A 16,441-nucleotide genomic window follows, 5' to 3' on the forward strand; every position below is an offset into this window, starting at 1 on the left:
TTGAAAATAATTGAGTTGTAAAAAATTATAATGAAAAAATTTAAAAAATTAATTTTATAAAAAATATTTTAATAAAATTTTTTATATCTAATTTTTAAATTTTCTTTTTCATAATCTTCATTTGAAGAATTTCGTGCAAAAATTTTGAAAATTCAATGAAGTTTCAAAATGTGTAATTATTTATTTTTATTATTATTATTAATTTGTACTATTTTTTTTTTATTTTTATTTATTATTATTTATTGTCATTTATTCCATAAAATTTCGATTTTAAAGAAGAAATTTAATTTTCCCCCCTCTTCTGTCTGCGCAAGCGCCGAATGGTGGCAACACTGTACAAATTTAAAAATGAAATTTATCCACTCTCATGAAAGTTATTAAAAATTCTTCCCGTTCTTCTTAATAAAAAATTATACTGACATTTTTTTTCAATCATTTTTGCAAAACAATTCCCCTGGGAAATAATTTTCATTTTGTAACAAAAGTAAAAAGTATTTTTAATTTTCTAGAAAAATTTTCCCCCTAAAGAGAAAGTGATATATTTTCCCGCCTACGTTGACAGTGTTGCCAATTCGTTATTAAGGCTATGCGCAATATATTAAGGGCATTCACAATCAACTTCAATTTTTAGAATATTGGTGATTTGTACATAAATCTGAAGTCGTCTTTTCTCCATCAGCTGTTAAATGTCAAAAAAAATTAGATGAGAAATTTTTTTTTCGTTTTTTTGAGAAAATTTAAATAGAAAATAATTGTTGTTTTTTTTGTAAATAATGGCGTGGTTATCGGGACTTGCTGGAAAAGCTGAAACTCTATTGAATAAAATCGACCAAAATACCGCAGCAGTATTAAGTAAAGAGAAAAATGATCATTTAACGGAGGTTATGTGGATGCCACCAAATGAAAAGTGAGAATAATTTTTTTTTTTCGTTTTTTAGACAAGAAAAATTTATTAACTCATTTTTTTGCGTCTGTCATTTATTTTCGTTCCTTGTTTGAATTCGAAATTTCATTCTTCTATTTATTTCGTAATAAATTATTGTTGAGAATAAATTGAAAATATGGCCAATGTAGAGAGAGTTTTTTACTATTTATTATGCATCTTTTTGCCGATAGTAATTATTATTATTTTTAATTTGTATTTTTACGTAATAATTTTATTGCTATTGTAAACCACTCTTTATAATCAATAATATTAATATAAAGATTTACATAGAAAATTTTTATATAAAACTTTTAAAAAATAGAAAAATTTTGTTATAATAAAATTATTTATATTTATTTCTATTATACAAATAAAAAAATAATTAATGTTAATTTTCATTTTTAGTTCCGAAAATATTGTTCACGATATACCGAGAAATTTTTCGTACAATTCGATTGTAAATTCTGACATATCGCCACAGAGGAATGTAAATGTTATTAAAGATGACGAATTAATTACTTATTTAAATACACCAATTGTCACTCCAACGAGAAATTTGAAAAACACTGAAAATGGGGATTTAATTCTTCATTTGCCACCCGATGAGCCAATTTTGCAAATCGAAGGCGATTCTTCTGAAACGTCTAGTGTAAAAAGTGTCGATGCAGTTTTTCATATTGATGAATTAACATCACAAGTGAATAATTCCAGTCCAAGACATAACGATAATCATACACGTGAATTATTGGATATTTCCGAAAGTTTGCCAGTTGGTAAGTATGAAAAATTTCCCTCAACTTAAAATTTTGTAAATCATCTGAATTGTGTTGAAAATAACTAAATTCTTATAAAAATTTTTGACAAAAATTACGAAAAAAAATAATTGAATTTTCGCAAAGAATTTTATTATTTATAAAAAAAAATAATAAAATTAAAATAATAAAATTGTTGCGAAGAATATTATTATAAGATTTTCGAAAATTTCTATAATTCCTATTATTATCTACTATATTATTTTACTTATTTATTATTAATGCGTGTAATAATTAAAATATCCAATAAAAATTTACAATAGATGCTTCAACGTCTGTAAATGATGAATTAAGTTTCGCTGGACGAAAAGTGGAGTCAACAAAATTATTTCCCAACAACAATGATGGTGCAATTACAAAGAAACAATTACGATTTCAAAAGAATTCTGACGACAAAAAAGGTCTAATTGACAAACAACAGACGGATTATCAAAAGGAAATTAATGCCTTGAAAGATAAACTGCAAACGTTTGGTATTGAGAGAATACAATTTTCAAAAACAATTACTGAACTACAGTCAAATTTAGAAAGAAATCGTTCGGAATTAAATTTGACACGATCTGAATTGGAGCAACATCGTGCAAGGGCATTGAAAACTCTACAGGAAAAAGAGAAATTAATTACTGAATTGAGAGGTAATGCAAATTCGGGACTCGATGAAGCATCGACAATGGAACTTAATCAATTGAGGTTTTTATATGAATTTATGATAAATTTGATCAATTTTTGTAGGATTTATGATGAAATATAAAAAGTGGGGTGAAAGAGAAAAACCATGTGGGAAAAAAATAAATTTGGGTTTTAATAGTTAAGAGTATTGAATTGTTTTGCAACAAAATACCAAATTTTCAATATAAAATACAGTTGCATTTTATATTAAAAATGTGGTATTTTGTATTATTTTTATTATTTCGATTTTTTTATTGTAAAAAATAACAATAGACAAATCTTTCAAAAATTATTCTTGAATAATTTTTCTAATTTAATTTTCCTTATCTACACAATTGATTTTGATTAATTAAAATTTTGGTGAAATTTAATTGCAAATATAATTAATTTTTTCGAGTATTTGAAAAAAAATTTGAAACTCGAATTTTGGAGAATTTTTTATCGCAAATTTTAAAAATAATTGAATTCTCAAAAATTTCGATCACAAATATCTTCAAATAAAAGTTTGAAAACACAAATTTTAATGAAATATCTTTAAATGAAAATTAATGAAAATTAGATTTAAAAAATTGAATTAAAATATTAAAAAAGAAGGAATTCTTATCATTTTTTAAAATTCAATTATTTTCAATATTTTTAATAACAAATTTCAGAAAATTGAAATATCTACGGAAATTAATTACCAATATTGAGATTGTTTAGAATTTTCGAAAAATACCTATAATTGAAAAATTATTAATTAAATTAGAATTGAGAAATTAATTAAAAACTATTATTTTTATGATGTGAAAAATAACTTAAAGTGTAAGTTTAAAAAAGAAAATTAATGAAAATTAGCTTTCAAAAATTGGATTAAAATATTTTCCAAAAAAAATAATTCTTAGAATTTTTTAGTAACAATTTTTTTAAATTAAATTATTTTCATTTACATTTTTCGGAAAATACAAAAGTAAAAAAAAAAATAATTACCTACATTAAAATTTTCTAGAATTATCAAGATATAGGAGTTCAACAAATTTTTATTTATTAAATTTTAAAAAACTTGAATTAAAAAATTTGATTTTTTGAAATATTTCATTAAAATTCTTGAAAATTCAATTTTGGAGAATCTTTTATTCCAATTTTTGAAGAATAATTGATTTTTTCCAGTATTTTATTAGGTTTTTTTAAAATTAAATTTTGGAGAATTTTTTAATGCTAATTTTGAAAATAAATAGATTCTTAAAATTGTTAATGATAAATCTTTAAATAAAAATTAAGTGAAAATGAAAATTAACAAAAATTAGATTTAAAAAATAATTCTTAGAATTTTTTAGTAACAATTTTTTAAAATTAAATTTACAAAATTTTTTATTGCAAATGTAAAAAATAATTGATTTTTTCGAGTATTTTATTACGATTTTTTAAAAATTAAATTTTTCAGAATTTTTTATCGCACATTTAGAAAAAAATTTTAATGAAAAAATCTTCAAGTGTAAATTTAAAAATGTAAATTAATGAAAATTAGCTTCTAAAAATTGTATTCAAATATTTTTGAAAGAAGTAATTCTTAGAATTTTTTTAATCTAATTTTTCAAAAATGCAATATTTTTTAGAAACTTTATCAAATTTTAATTATTTTGAAAAGATGTTTGCAAATTTCAATTATTTGGAAATTTTTCAATTTTATATATAGTTGAACAACTGTCTTTCAAAAATTATTAAATAATTAAATTAAATAATTTAAATTAATAATTTTTTTTAAATTAATTTAAAAATTATACCTTAATAATTGTTAGAAAAAAGCATGAACATTTATAGAACGAAAATTATTAAAAATAATTGATTTAGAGATGAAGTATAGTTAAAAATTGTAGAAAAAAAATTTTTGAAACTGTTTCAGTTGTAATTTTTTTAAATTATTAAATTGCAGAAGGTATTAAATTGAAATTCTTTTAGTTTTATTTCCGGAAAAACAAATAAGAAGTATTTAAATTTAGAAGATATTTTTGGCCAAATTAAAATTAAATTAAATTAAATTTATTATGTAAATTAAATATTGAATTAAAAAATTAAATTAAATAATAAATCCAAAAACTTATTCTTTTATAAAGAAGTATTTAAATGTTTATTTAGCAAAATTATTCAAATTTATTAATTGAATTTGGAAATCAATGAAAAAGGGGAAATAATAATTGAAATACAAAATAACATTTTTGTGACAACACTGAATTAAATAAACGACTTTTTTTGTATTTTTAATCGACTAAAGCGACTTTTTTGCGCCTTAAAAAATCTTTTTCACTCCACTCATAATAAAATAATAAAAAATAAAATTATAAAATTGTAAAAAAAATTGTATTCTCCTAAAGACAAGAGAGAGAAGTTCTTCGTGAGGAAAATCAAAAATTTTGTGAACAATTGAGATTGTCAAGAGAGGAATTAATTGAGGCGGATTTAAAATTGGAAAATTCTCGACAAAAAGTAATTGATGTCAGTAAACAGGCACAGGAGACAATTGCAACTGAGAGAAGAAGGCGAATCGACGCTGAAGATGAAGCAAGACAACGTACAGAGGTTGTTTTTCCGAAACTCGATCTGAATAAAAAAAAAGAAGAGAATTTAAATATCAAAAATAATTCAAGGAGAAAAGAACTGAAACAAAAGAACTTATAATAAGAATACTTAATACTTAATTACTTAAAAATACTTAATAATTAATATTTAAGAATACTTAATACTTAATTACTTAAAAATACCTAATAATTAATATTCAAGAATACTTAATACTTAATTGATTAAAGATACTTAGTAATTAATATTTAAGAATTTTTAATACTTAATTACTTAAGAATACTTTAATTTAATTATAGGAATAGGTAAAAAAAAGTTTTTTTCCTTTTAGGAAGCGAAGTCTATAAAGGAGGAGTTTATTCTTCAGGAAAACAGCACTTCGTCAAAATTGAGAAAACAAGAGGCGGAAATTTCTAGATTAAGATCACAATTATCGGCTGCTTTGACTCCAAGCAGCGAGGTCGAATCTCGATTAGCGACACTCACACAGACTTTAGTCCAAAAGCAACAAGCTTTAGAAAGTTTAACAACCGAGAGAAATGCTCTGCGATTGCAGTTAGAAAAAATAGAGGTACTACTTTTGGAAAAATCGTAATTAATTAATTTTAATTTCATTTATTATAATTATTAAAATTATAATTGTATTTATTAAAATAACATTGCAAAAAAAATTATTTGATTTCAATAATCAATTACTTGATTATAATCAATTAAATATTTTCTTGAATCAAATAATTTTTAATTGAGTCAATGAAATGGTATTTGAACCAATAAATTGAGTATTTAAAGCAAATATAAAATTGACTCAATTAAAAATTATTTGTTTCAAGTGAATATTTAATTATTGATAATAGTCAATAATAGTAATCGAAAGAAAAAAATTAATTTTTTTCAGTATATAATCATAGTTATTAAAATTATAATCGTATAGTTATTAGAATTATAGTTTAATCAATTACAACAATTAATATATTTAATTAATACAAAAAATTTAATTTAATTTAATTTATTTAATAGAAAAAAAGAAAAAAATTGTTTAAATGAGATTTTAGAAAAAATATTTATTAACTAGTTGAAAGTTTGCTGATTAGTTTTTCATTTATTTTCAGATAGAGTACAGAAATTCGAGAAAAACTTTATTATACAGTAGTAACGACACTGACGATGCAAAGGCTCAGGTTCCTTCTTTTCTAATGGAAACACCATTCGACACTAGTGTCACTCGTCGAGTGAAAAGAGCTTACTCCTCATTAGATGCAATTAGCATACGAACTGGTGTTTTCTTACGACGATATCCTTTAGCAAGAATTTTAGTATTGATCTACATGGTTTGTATTCATCAGTTCAAAATTTAACAAAATGAGTCGATTAATTTTAGTCAATCATTTCTTTCTCAGAACACTTTTAGAGAAATGCAGATTTTTCATATAAAAATTAAATCTCAAAATTTTAATTTAATTCAAACAAAATTTTAATAAATTCCAATTAATCGCAAGTTTTGAAAATTTTTGAAAAATAATTAAATTTTTCAAAAGAATTTTTAGAAAATATTTTTAAAAAAATTTTCAAGTTTTTGAAGATATTTTAATAATGGAAATATATAAAAGATCAATATTTCTTCAAAATTTTAATGATTAGTCGAAAGCAGTTGATTTTTTAAAACTAACGAAACTAATCAATTTTTTTAAAGAATGTTTTAAAGCAAATTTTTATTAATTTTCATTTCTTTTACTTTTTATTTGAAGATATTTGTGAATTTTTAAAAAATCATTTATTTTCAAAATTTACATTAAAAAATTCTCCAAAATTTAATTTTCAAGAATTTTAATGAAATACTAGAAAAAATCAATTATTTTCTAAAGTTTGAATAAAAAATTCTATAAAATTTAATTTTAAAAAATTGTTACTAACAAATTCTAAGAATTCTTTTTTTAAAATATTTTAATATAATTTTTTAAATCTTATTTTAGTTAAATTTCATTTTCATATAATTTTTTTTTGAAGACTTTATTAAAATTTTTAAGCATTCATTTATTTTTAAAAATTTGCATTAATAAATACTCAAAAATTTAATTTTCAAAAATGTTAATAAAATATTTGAAAAAATCAATTATTTTCTAAATTTGCAATAAAAAATTCCATAACATTTAATTTTAAAAAATTGTTTTGTTAGTAACAAATTCTGAGAATTCTTTTTTTTTATTATTTTAATATAGTTTTTTAAATCTAATTTTAGTTAATTTTTATTTTTATATAATTTTTGTTTAAAGATTTTTCATTATAATTTTTTAAAATTCATTTATTTACAAAATTTGCATTGGAAAATTCTCCAAAATTTAATTTTCAAAAATCTTAATAATAAAAATACTCGGAAAAATCAATTATTTTCTAAATTTGCAATAAAAAATTCTATAAAATTTAATTTTAAAAAATTGTTACTAACAAATTCTAAGAATTCTTTTTTTAAAATACTTGAAAACTTTAAAACTTTTTACTTTTTATTATATATTACTTTTTTTTTTAATTTCATTACATAATTTTTATTTGAAAATTTTTTATTAAAATTTTTAAGAATTCATTTATTTTCAAAATTTGCATTAAAAAATTCTCAAAAATTTAATTTTCATAAATCTTAATAAAATACTGGAAAAAATCAATTATTTTCGAAAATTTGCAATAAAAAATTGTACAAAATTTAATTTTCAAGAATTTTAATGATATATTGCAAAAAAATCAATTATTTTTAACAAAGTCTTCCAAAATTTCAATAAAATAAAATTTGTTCAATTATAATTCAAAATAAAAATCATAAATCTCGAAAATTCTAGAAATTTTTAATGTAGGTAATTATTTTTTGTTGATATTTGTATTTTTAGAAAAACGTAATTAAATTAATTTAATTTTAAAAAATTGTTAACGAAAAAATTCTAAGAATTCTTTTTTTTCAATATTTTAATATATTATTTTTTAAATCTAATTTTTGTTAATTTTCATTTTCATATAAAGATATTTTATTAAAATTTTTAAGGGCATTTGAAACATTATGACGTCACAGTTTATGCAAAGTGCGTGTTCTAAAACTGTGACGTCATCATGGTTTAAATATTCCCTTAAGAATTCATTTATTTTCAAAGTTTGCAATTAAAATTCTTCAAAATTTAATATTTGAAAAATTTTAATAAAATACTTCTAAGGGCATTATTTAACTATTATGACGTCACAATTTGTGCAAAGAATGTGTTTAAAAAACTGACGTCATAATGATTCAAATGCTCTTAAAAAAAGTCTATTATTTTCAATAATATTTTACAAAATTTCAGTTAGTTAGAATTTTTAATTATATATATTTCGAAATTATATTATTTTATATATTATTTTTCTATTTAATTATCTTAAAAAAATGATTCAAATTTAAATATTTATAAATATTTGTTTTTTAAAACAATAGAATATTCTTAAATTCTTAAAACAATATAATAGAAATGCCAAGTAAGATTGTTAAGGCCCTTTTCTTATACACTCAATGAATTACTATTAATTACTAGTATTATTAATACACAGTAAGATAATTATTAATTAATTAATAACATTATTAGGACTTTTATTAATTTTCAATTAATTAATAACATTATTAACACATTTATTAATTTCCAGTCAATTAATAATTCTTTGAACATTATAAATCACCTGAAATTATCCCAAATTAATCTAATTTGAAACATTTACAAAGCATTCAATTATCGTAGAATTAGAAATTCCTTTTCAATACGAAAACTACAATAAGCATTTCGTAAACAGTGACATTTACATAATTAATTAATGCAATAATTTAAATTAACAACTTCTAGACAGAATTTAATTTGTTTCCAGGGACTGCTTCAATTATGGGTGCTTATTGTTCTCTTTTCTCAATCACCAGAAGCTCACTGATTGTCTTCAACAAAAGTGATTAAAAAAAAAATCAATAATTCTTTGTTAATACCTGTAGTTTGTTATGTCTATAATTTAAATTTATCTATTTTCTATATATAATATAGTATCCAAAAAAAAGTATCTAGAATACGATTATAATGTACAGAGAGAGTATATTTTTTACTTGCAAAAAAAAGAATTTTTGTCGTTAAAGTATGAGAATAAATAATAAAACCATTGTTTTTAATTCAATATCTTTTTATTTATTATCGCATCGTTTTTTTCTTCTTTTTTTTTGATATAGTGTATATAATACTTATGTAGATGATGAATCATAGACAGAATTACAGTGAATTTTTTTTTCGCAATAAATAAATAACTTATTTTATTAATATAGTATTTAACGTAAAATATATAATCGAGATCTTTAAATATTTTTCGAACATTTTTAAAATAGTTTTTAGATACTCGGCAGTAGTAACTAAAATGAACTGGAGTAGAAAAAAAAAATTGAATGTACAGTATTTTTAATTGAGCATTTGCTCTGTATTTGAATATTAATTATTATACTGGTATGTATTTGATTTTTTAGTTTTAACAGAGAATAGACTATTTTTTTTTTTGAGATCTAGTAATGTGTCTATAAGGACAATAAAAATACCTTTGTCATTTTTTTAAGAAGCTTAATCTCTAAATTCTTAGTATCGAGGATTTTCTAATGCGTGCAAAAATCGCAAAAAAAATTATTCTTTTTGTTATTTTTGGTTTCTCTTTTTATGTTACAGTGATATGCAAAAATTTTTTTTTATGCACATTTTTTTTTTTGAAAATTATTTTATATATATTTAAGTGCAATTACCTTGCTGACTAACATTATTTATCTAAATAGAATATAAACTTATTTGCGAAGTGATTTTTCGCATTTTTTTCTTTTAAACAACTGGAGTTTGTAATTTACATAAATTATACAAATGTTTGAATTTGTACAGATAATACTTGAAAAATTGATTTTTAAATAATAAAAGTGTTATGTACAAAAAAAAAAAAATGTTTTTGGGAAGTCGAAGCCAAAAGAAAAAAAAATCTTAATTCTTAAATTTTTTTTTCTTAATTAATCAAAGCGAGAGGAAAAATTAATTTTTTTTCGGTTTTTAAATTCTATTTGCTTTGAAAGATTAAGACTAAGACATTTATTAGTGTATCTAAAAATAGATACCGGGGTATAATTTTTATCACATATGTTTGATTCAGTGCTGATTAAATATTTATAATTTCTAAATTATTGTTGGATGATTATCACTCGCTCGGTAAATATCATCATTAAAATTATTTCACATCTTTTTTTTTCTTGGCGTTTCTCTCACATCTTCCCGCAAAATAAATATGATCCACGAGTTTTGAACTTTCAACTATAAACGAAATATTAAATATTTTCCAGAAATTAATGTTTGCAAATGAAATTAAAAATTTAATTTTTGCTTCCTTGAGGAAGAAGCTTTTTAATAGCAAAATTATTAGAATAAAAATTTAATTTGAAGAAGATATCAATTAAATCTCGTTCATTTGAATTTAGGATCATAAATGAAAATTTTTTTCCAACTTCTAAATTTTACAATTAATTTTAATTTAATTTTTTTTTGAAAAAATATACATTTTAATCGTTTTGCCCATCGATTAATTAATTTTTGTAAATAATTATTTGATCAATCGTGGCTGTTAGCCGGTTTTTTCTTCATAATATTTTTATAATAACTTTTACAATATTTTTTGTCAATAATATATTGTAAAGTAACGAACATTTTTTTTCTCTCAGGAACAAAGCCGCTTTTAATGGATTAAAATAAGCAGCAATTTTTTTTTTCACAGCCAGCGTTATTCACTCGGCATTTGAATATTAAAAAAATCATTTCTAAACTATCTCTGAATAGCAAAATATTGTTTTAATTTAAAAAATGTGAAAAATTCTCTTACTTTTCTCTTTCATTCTTTCTCTTGGTTTTTTTTTGTTTGTATATTATAATAAATATTTCAAAATTGTATGTATTATAATATATTCGTAATATAACATAATTTATTTTATATTTTCTACGAATAATATAAAATTCTACCCTATGTTATACTACCCAACTTTGATATTTCATATTATTATTATTATTATAGAAACGAATTAATTTACATTTAAATTTACATTGTTTTTTCTTCATTTTTTTTTTCTTCACAGGAGAAAAATTTAATACCGAAAGTCTTTTAAAATTGAAAAGCGAGAAGAGCTTCGTGGGAATTTTTTTTAAGCGTTTGTCCTAGTGACAACTACTTCACTAGACGATGAAACTTTATTTAATTCACGATCAGTTCTTGAATCATTTATAAATTTCGAATGAAATTTAGAATCTTGATTCGTTTTTTCTTCTGTTTTTGAATTAAATGATTTTGAAGAAATTTTAGAATTTTCTTTAAATAACGATGATGACCTAGAATTATTATTTTCTGTCGTGGATGAAACTTGACTATTACTTTCATGGTAAGAAATATTCTCGTTCTCTGATTCATTTCCTGAATTGTTCATCATCATTGAGGAAATGAAATTTTGTGTTTCCTCTCGAAGAGCTTTCACTCGCCTCTGTAAAATGTGATTTCTTCTCACGAGGGCAATCGTCCGAATGAAAATGTCAACGAGACCTGTTTAAGTGCAAAAAATTTCTAAATTATTAAAGTGGAATTATAATTATCAAATTACAATTTTCGTAATAATAATAATAATTATTTATTTATAATAATTATTATTTATTTATAATAATTTATTTTTCAAAATAATAATAATGATAAGAAAAAGAAGAAGAAAAAGAACAGAATTAATTTAAATTATGCTGAAGAAAAAAGTAATAATATAAAAAATAAATAATATAATTATTATTCAAATTTAAAAAAATTTATAATTAAATTTGTTTTCAATTTATTATAAAATATAGTAATTTTTTTAATTAATTTTTTTTTTTTTAATAAAATTGTTTTTTAACTTCTTATGAAAAATTGAAATTTATTATTCTTCTAGAATTACCATCTCGACGCATGGACATTTTCCATTGATTGTCGGGCCCTGAGGATGTGACTGTCGATATTTGTCGTGATGAACTTAAAATAATTGGAACGTAAGAATCGGTTGGAAATTTTTGTCGTGAATTTGGACCCAACTGATGATGTGATGATGATGATAATAATTTCATTTCTTGAATTTCAATGTTCTTACTGACAACTTTTTTTAATTCCACTTTTTCACGTTTACTGATACTTCTGTCCTGAATTCTTTGCCTTCGTCGCGCACACTTGTGGGAATTTCCCATTTCTGGAAAGTCCGTCATACAGACTGTTGGAGCCATTTCTATATAATACTTCGATCTGGAAACAAAGAAAAATTTTTTATTTAGTAATTTCTTGAGAAATTAGATTTATGAAATGCTAATTTTAAATGTTATTTGGGTAATTTTTATTAAATTTTATTAAATTTTATTTATTTTTATCAATTTCCATTGTAGAATTTTGATTAATCTTTATAATGGAATTTTTATTAATTTTCATTGTGGAATTTTCGAATATAAATATTTTTAAAAATTACTGACTGCAATGAAAGTCGAAAACGTAAATTTAACAATTTGAATTAGTAGAATTTCGATAATAAATTAGTAAAAATGACTATTTATAAATTTCTATTTTTTAGTAAAATTTCACTAATAAATTAGTCGTTTTTCCAAAACGAGCGTAAATTTAAAAAATTTACTTTTTTCAAAATAAAAAAAACAAGTTAAATAGATATCACTCGTCAGTTTAGAAATTTAGCAGATACTTCTGTTTTTGTTTTGTTATCTTTTTTTTTTTTTTTTTTTGCTCGAATTGAATGCTTTTGAGGAATTAAATAAAGATCAATTAAAATTGATGATTAACAGTAGTTTTTCTTTATGTTCTGGCGTGTATATAGTTTTTGAACGAGTCTATAAATTATACAGAAAATATTTAGGGTTCATTGCTCTTTGATTAAAAAACAGAAGTCTAACACGCACACACGTGCTCTCTATCTTTCTAGGAGGGTAGTTTTGCTTCTCGATAGTTTCAAATAGGAAACAGTTGGGGATCAGAATATAAGATTTTAGGCAAAAAAAAGGGAGGGGAGGGGGCGAATGACAAGGGAACACCCAACAGCCTTGAACATCATATAGGCACACGTGCAGAACCAAATTCTTCGTTCCCAATCATAAATAGTATTTTTGTATTATGCCCTATTTTTCCTATTCGGTATATATATATTTATATACATATAGTATACGCACTTAATATATATGTATATACCTTTACACACACTTATATTTATATATGAATTCATATATTAATTCATCTTCACTCATCGGTTCATTTTTAACAAAAAATTCAGTATTCTTTATAATGAGGAACAAAGAACGGAATCCCAATGAAAAAAATAATGTGTCATACGATCAAAAAACATTCAATTTCATTTGTTTCATCTTTTATGACTTTTTGGAAAAAAAATTTTCTTTCTTTGAAACATTTTCTAATATAAAAGATTTTTCTCGAAATTTTGAATTATTTTTTTATCAATCTTTCTCTCTAAATTTGAAGTTGTTAAAATGTTAACTAATTTTTATAATTGAAATTATGCAGGTTCATGATTTTATGCGATTTACAATAAAAATAAGATATTAGAAAATTGTTAAAAAATAATTATTAAGAAATGGAAAATATTTTTCATTGCCAATTTTCATCACGCAAAATTATAAGTTTCTTTTGAAAAAAAAATAAGTTGCATATAATTTCTATTTCATAATTACAATTTTTATGCAAAATCCTAGTTTTTTTTTTAAAGAAAAAAAAAATAAATAAAGATGGACTATTTATATATTTTTCAATTACAAAACATTCATTCTTTTTAGAAATAAATAAAAAAAATTTGCATACTTTCTATATTCTCATCACAATTTTTAAATTTCAGAAATTTGTTTAAATTTGTGATTTGTCAATCACAATCTTTAATTAATACAAATAAAAATGAGAAGATTAAAAGATTTTTATAAAATAAAGGAAAACTATTTTCATAATTTTGATGTTTTAAATCATATTTATTTGATTAAAAAATTGTCATTGTGAAAGAAAAATATTATACTACATTTTTTTCTTTTTTCAAAAAAACAATGATATAATCTTGTAATAATATAAGAATTATTATTGACAAATCAAAATCATGCTAATTTTTTTACTTTTAAATAAAAAAAAAGTAAAAGTTTTGTTGAAAAATTTTATTTAACAAATCGCAAGCATTTTTATTTATTTCTGAAAAAATTTGAAAGTTATTCAACAAAATTCCAAGTAATTAAAAAAATTTAAAGAAATTTACATAATTTTTTATTTTTTAATCACGATTTTTACGAAAATTCCTATTTTTTAAAAATAAATGAAAAATTTGGTAGAATTTCTATTTATAACAATAAAAAATAGGAAAAGGAGAAAGAAAATTGAGACAAAAAACAAATAAAAAATGTTGTGAAATTTTTGAAATTTTTGGTAATAATATACAAAATTTTTTATTACAATGGAATATTGTTAAAAAAATTGTCATTGAGAAAGAAAAATTATGCTACATTTTTTCCTTTTTTCAAAAAAAAAAAATAATAATCTTGTAATAATATAAGAATTGTAATTGACAAATCAAAATCATGTCAATTTTTTTCATTTTATTTAAAAAAAAAATAAAAGTTTTGTTAAAAAATATTATTTGACAAATGGTAAGCAGGTTGTTTTATAAAAATTTTGAAAGTTATTTAACAAAATTCCAAGTAATTAAAAAAATGTAAAAAATGTTCATAATTTTCTATTTTTTAATCACGATTTTTAAGGAAATTTCTATTATTTAGAAATAAATGAAAAATGGGGTGGAATTTCTATTTATAATAGTAAAAAAATAGGAAAACTAATCAATGATTGTAATTATAATTAAAATTATTATTATCGTTATTATTATAACTATATTTTTTCTAAGGATATCAAATTGAGACGAAAAACGAATCAAAACGATTGATTCGTTTTTCGTCTCAATTTGATATTCTTAGAAAAACTTTGATTGATTATAATTTTTTTATTGATTGATAATAATTCTTTTACATTATAATTAATAATTATATTTATTATTGACATAATGTGTGAATATCAATAAAACCGTGTTTAAAATTATAGAAATGAAAAAATTAAATATCGGCTTCTTGACTGATGCGATAATATGACAAATTTCTTTTTGAAAAGGGTCTCGACTTAATTTTTCTTGACACATTGAACAATGGGTCCGGGAAGCGAAGAAAAAAAAAAGGCGCCACGTGCGTGTTCAATGTGTATAATTACTTTATAGTGTTGGTCAAGTTCGTCCTCTAAATTCTCTCTCACTCTCTCATTTCTTTCTCTTTCGATTTGTTAATATTATAGTATTCACCTCTCGCCTAACATATAATAGGGACATATAGTCATGGTATAATTGTAATGTGTCACACGTGTGAATTTGTGTTTGAAATATTTAGACAATTTAGAACAAAAATTATGCAAATTGAAAAATTAATTAACAATTTGTATGTAATTCGCAGATAAACTTTCGTGTTTTATGTTTTTAATGGTCACAACTTTATTCTCTTTAATGAATAATAATTTTAATTTATGGGAAATTAAATCATAAATAATTGCGGCAACATTTTTTATGCGAAAAGAATTTTTTTAGTTTAAAAATGTTTATATTTATAAAAAAAATTAATTATTTATAATAAGTAAATAATTATTGCTTAGACTTTCTTTCAAATTTTTTTATTTTAAAAAATACGCGGGACAAGCACTTTTGTATTTTTTTAGTTTAATAATAGTGTTTATACTCTCTAAATTTGAATTAGTAAAAATATTTATTAATTTGAACTAGTGACTGAATTTTTGCTTTTAAAATAGTAAATTTTACTAATAAATAGTAATTTCTACTAAATTTATTAGTAAATAAATTATTTACTAGTAAAAAATTAAATTATTTATTTAAATTAAATTATTTATTAGTAAATATCTATTTTACTAATAAATAGTAATTTCTACTAATTTAATAGTAAAATTTACTAATTCAAAAGCAAAAAATCAGTCATTAGTAAACATTTTTAATTTTTACTAATTTAAATTTAGAGAGTAAATACTATTAAATAAATAAGTTATTTATAATAAATAAGTAGTAGGAAATAAGTAGAAAAAAATAACAATAAATAAATAGAAGTGAATAAAAAAAATATTACGTAAATAATAAATAATTTATCTTTAAATTAAAAAATAGGTGATTGAAATAGATTATGCAATATATTTGACAAATATTACATCATGTAAATAATGATGATTATAAAATATTAATTTGCAGTTTTAAAGTTATATTTAGAAATACCTAATTATATTTTTAGAATTGAAAACTTGCATATAGTGAAGCACAGTTCTTTTGTTTTTTTTTCCTTTTAAAGACCATTCGCCTAAGTATCATATTTATAAAAAAAAAGTTGCT

At 21.0% G+C, this 16,441-nt stretch overlaps 2 protein-coding genes across 2 annotated transcripts in view; one reads left to right on the forward strand and one right to left on the reverse strand.

The window, feature by feature from the left end:
- Positions 1 to 654: 654 nt before the first annotated feature.
- Positions 655 to 9,123, forward strand: LOC122511069 (golgin-84). The gene is made up of 7 exons (XM_043626109.1): positions 655 to 907; positions 1,331 to 1,698; positions 2,001 to 2,427; positions 4,758 to 4,962; positions 5,291 to 5,530; positions 6,069 to 6,287; positions 8,830 to 9,123. The coding sequence occupies exons 1-7, from the start codon at positions 774 to 776 to the stop codon at positions 8,887 to 8,889; spliced, it is 1,653 nt and encodes a 550-aa protein (XP_043482044.1). The 5' UTR covers positions 655 to 773; the 3' UTR covers positions 8,890 to 9,123.
- Positions 9,124 to 9,912: 789 nt separating this feature from the next.
- The window catches only part of LOC122511070 (MATH and LRR domain-containing protein PFE0570w-like), a 29,314-nt gene continuing 22,785 nt past the window's right edge, over positions 9,913 to 16,441 (reverse strand). Inside the window, exons 2-3 of the mRNA XM_043626110.1 lie at positions 11,930 to 12,267; positions 9,913 to 11,550 (exon numbers count right to left, since the gene is read on the reverse strand). Coding sequence (XP_043482045.1) covers positions 11,159 to 11,550; positions 11,930 to 12,248 — 711 coding nt within the window. The 5' untranslated portion in view covers positions 12,249 to 12,267 and the 3' untranslated portion in view covers positions 9,913 to 11,158. The remainder of the gene's footprint in view (positions 11,551 to 11,929; positions 12,268 to 16,441) is intronic.

This window comes from Leptopilina heterotoma, unplaced genomic scaffold (assembly GCF_015476425.1).
Source record: "Leptopilina heterotoma isolate Lh14 unplaced genomic scaffold, ASM1547642v1 Lhet_80, whole genome shotgun sequence".
Taxonomy (NCBI): Eukaryota; Metazoa; Arthropoda; class Insecta; order Hymenoptera; family Figitidae; genus Leptopilina; species Leptopilina heterotoma.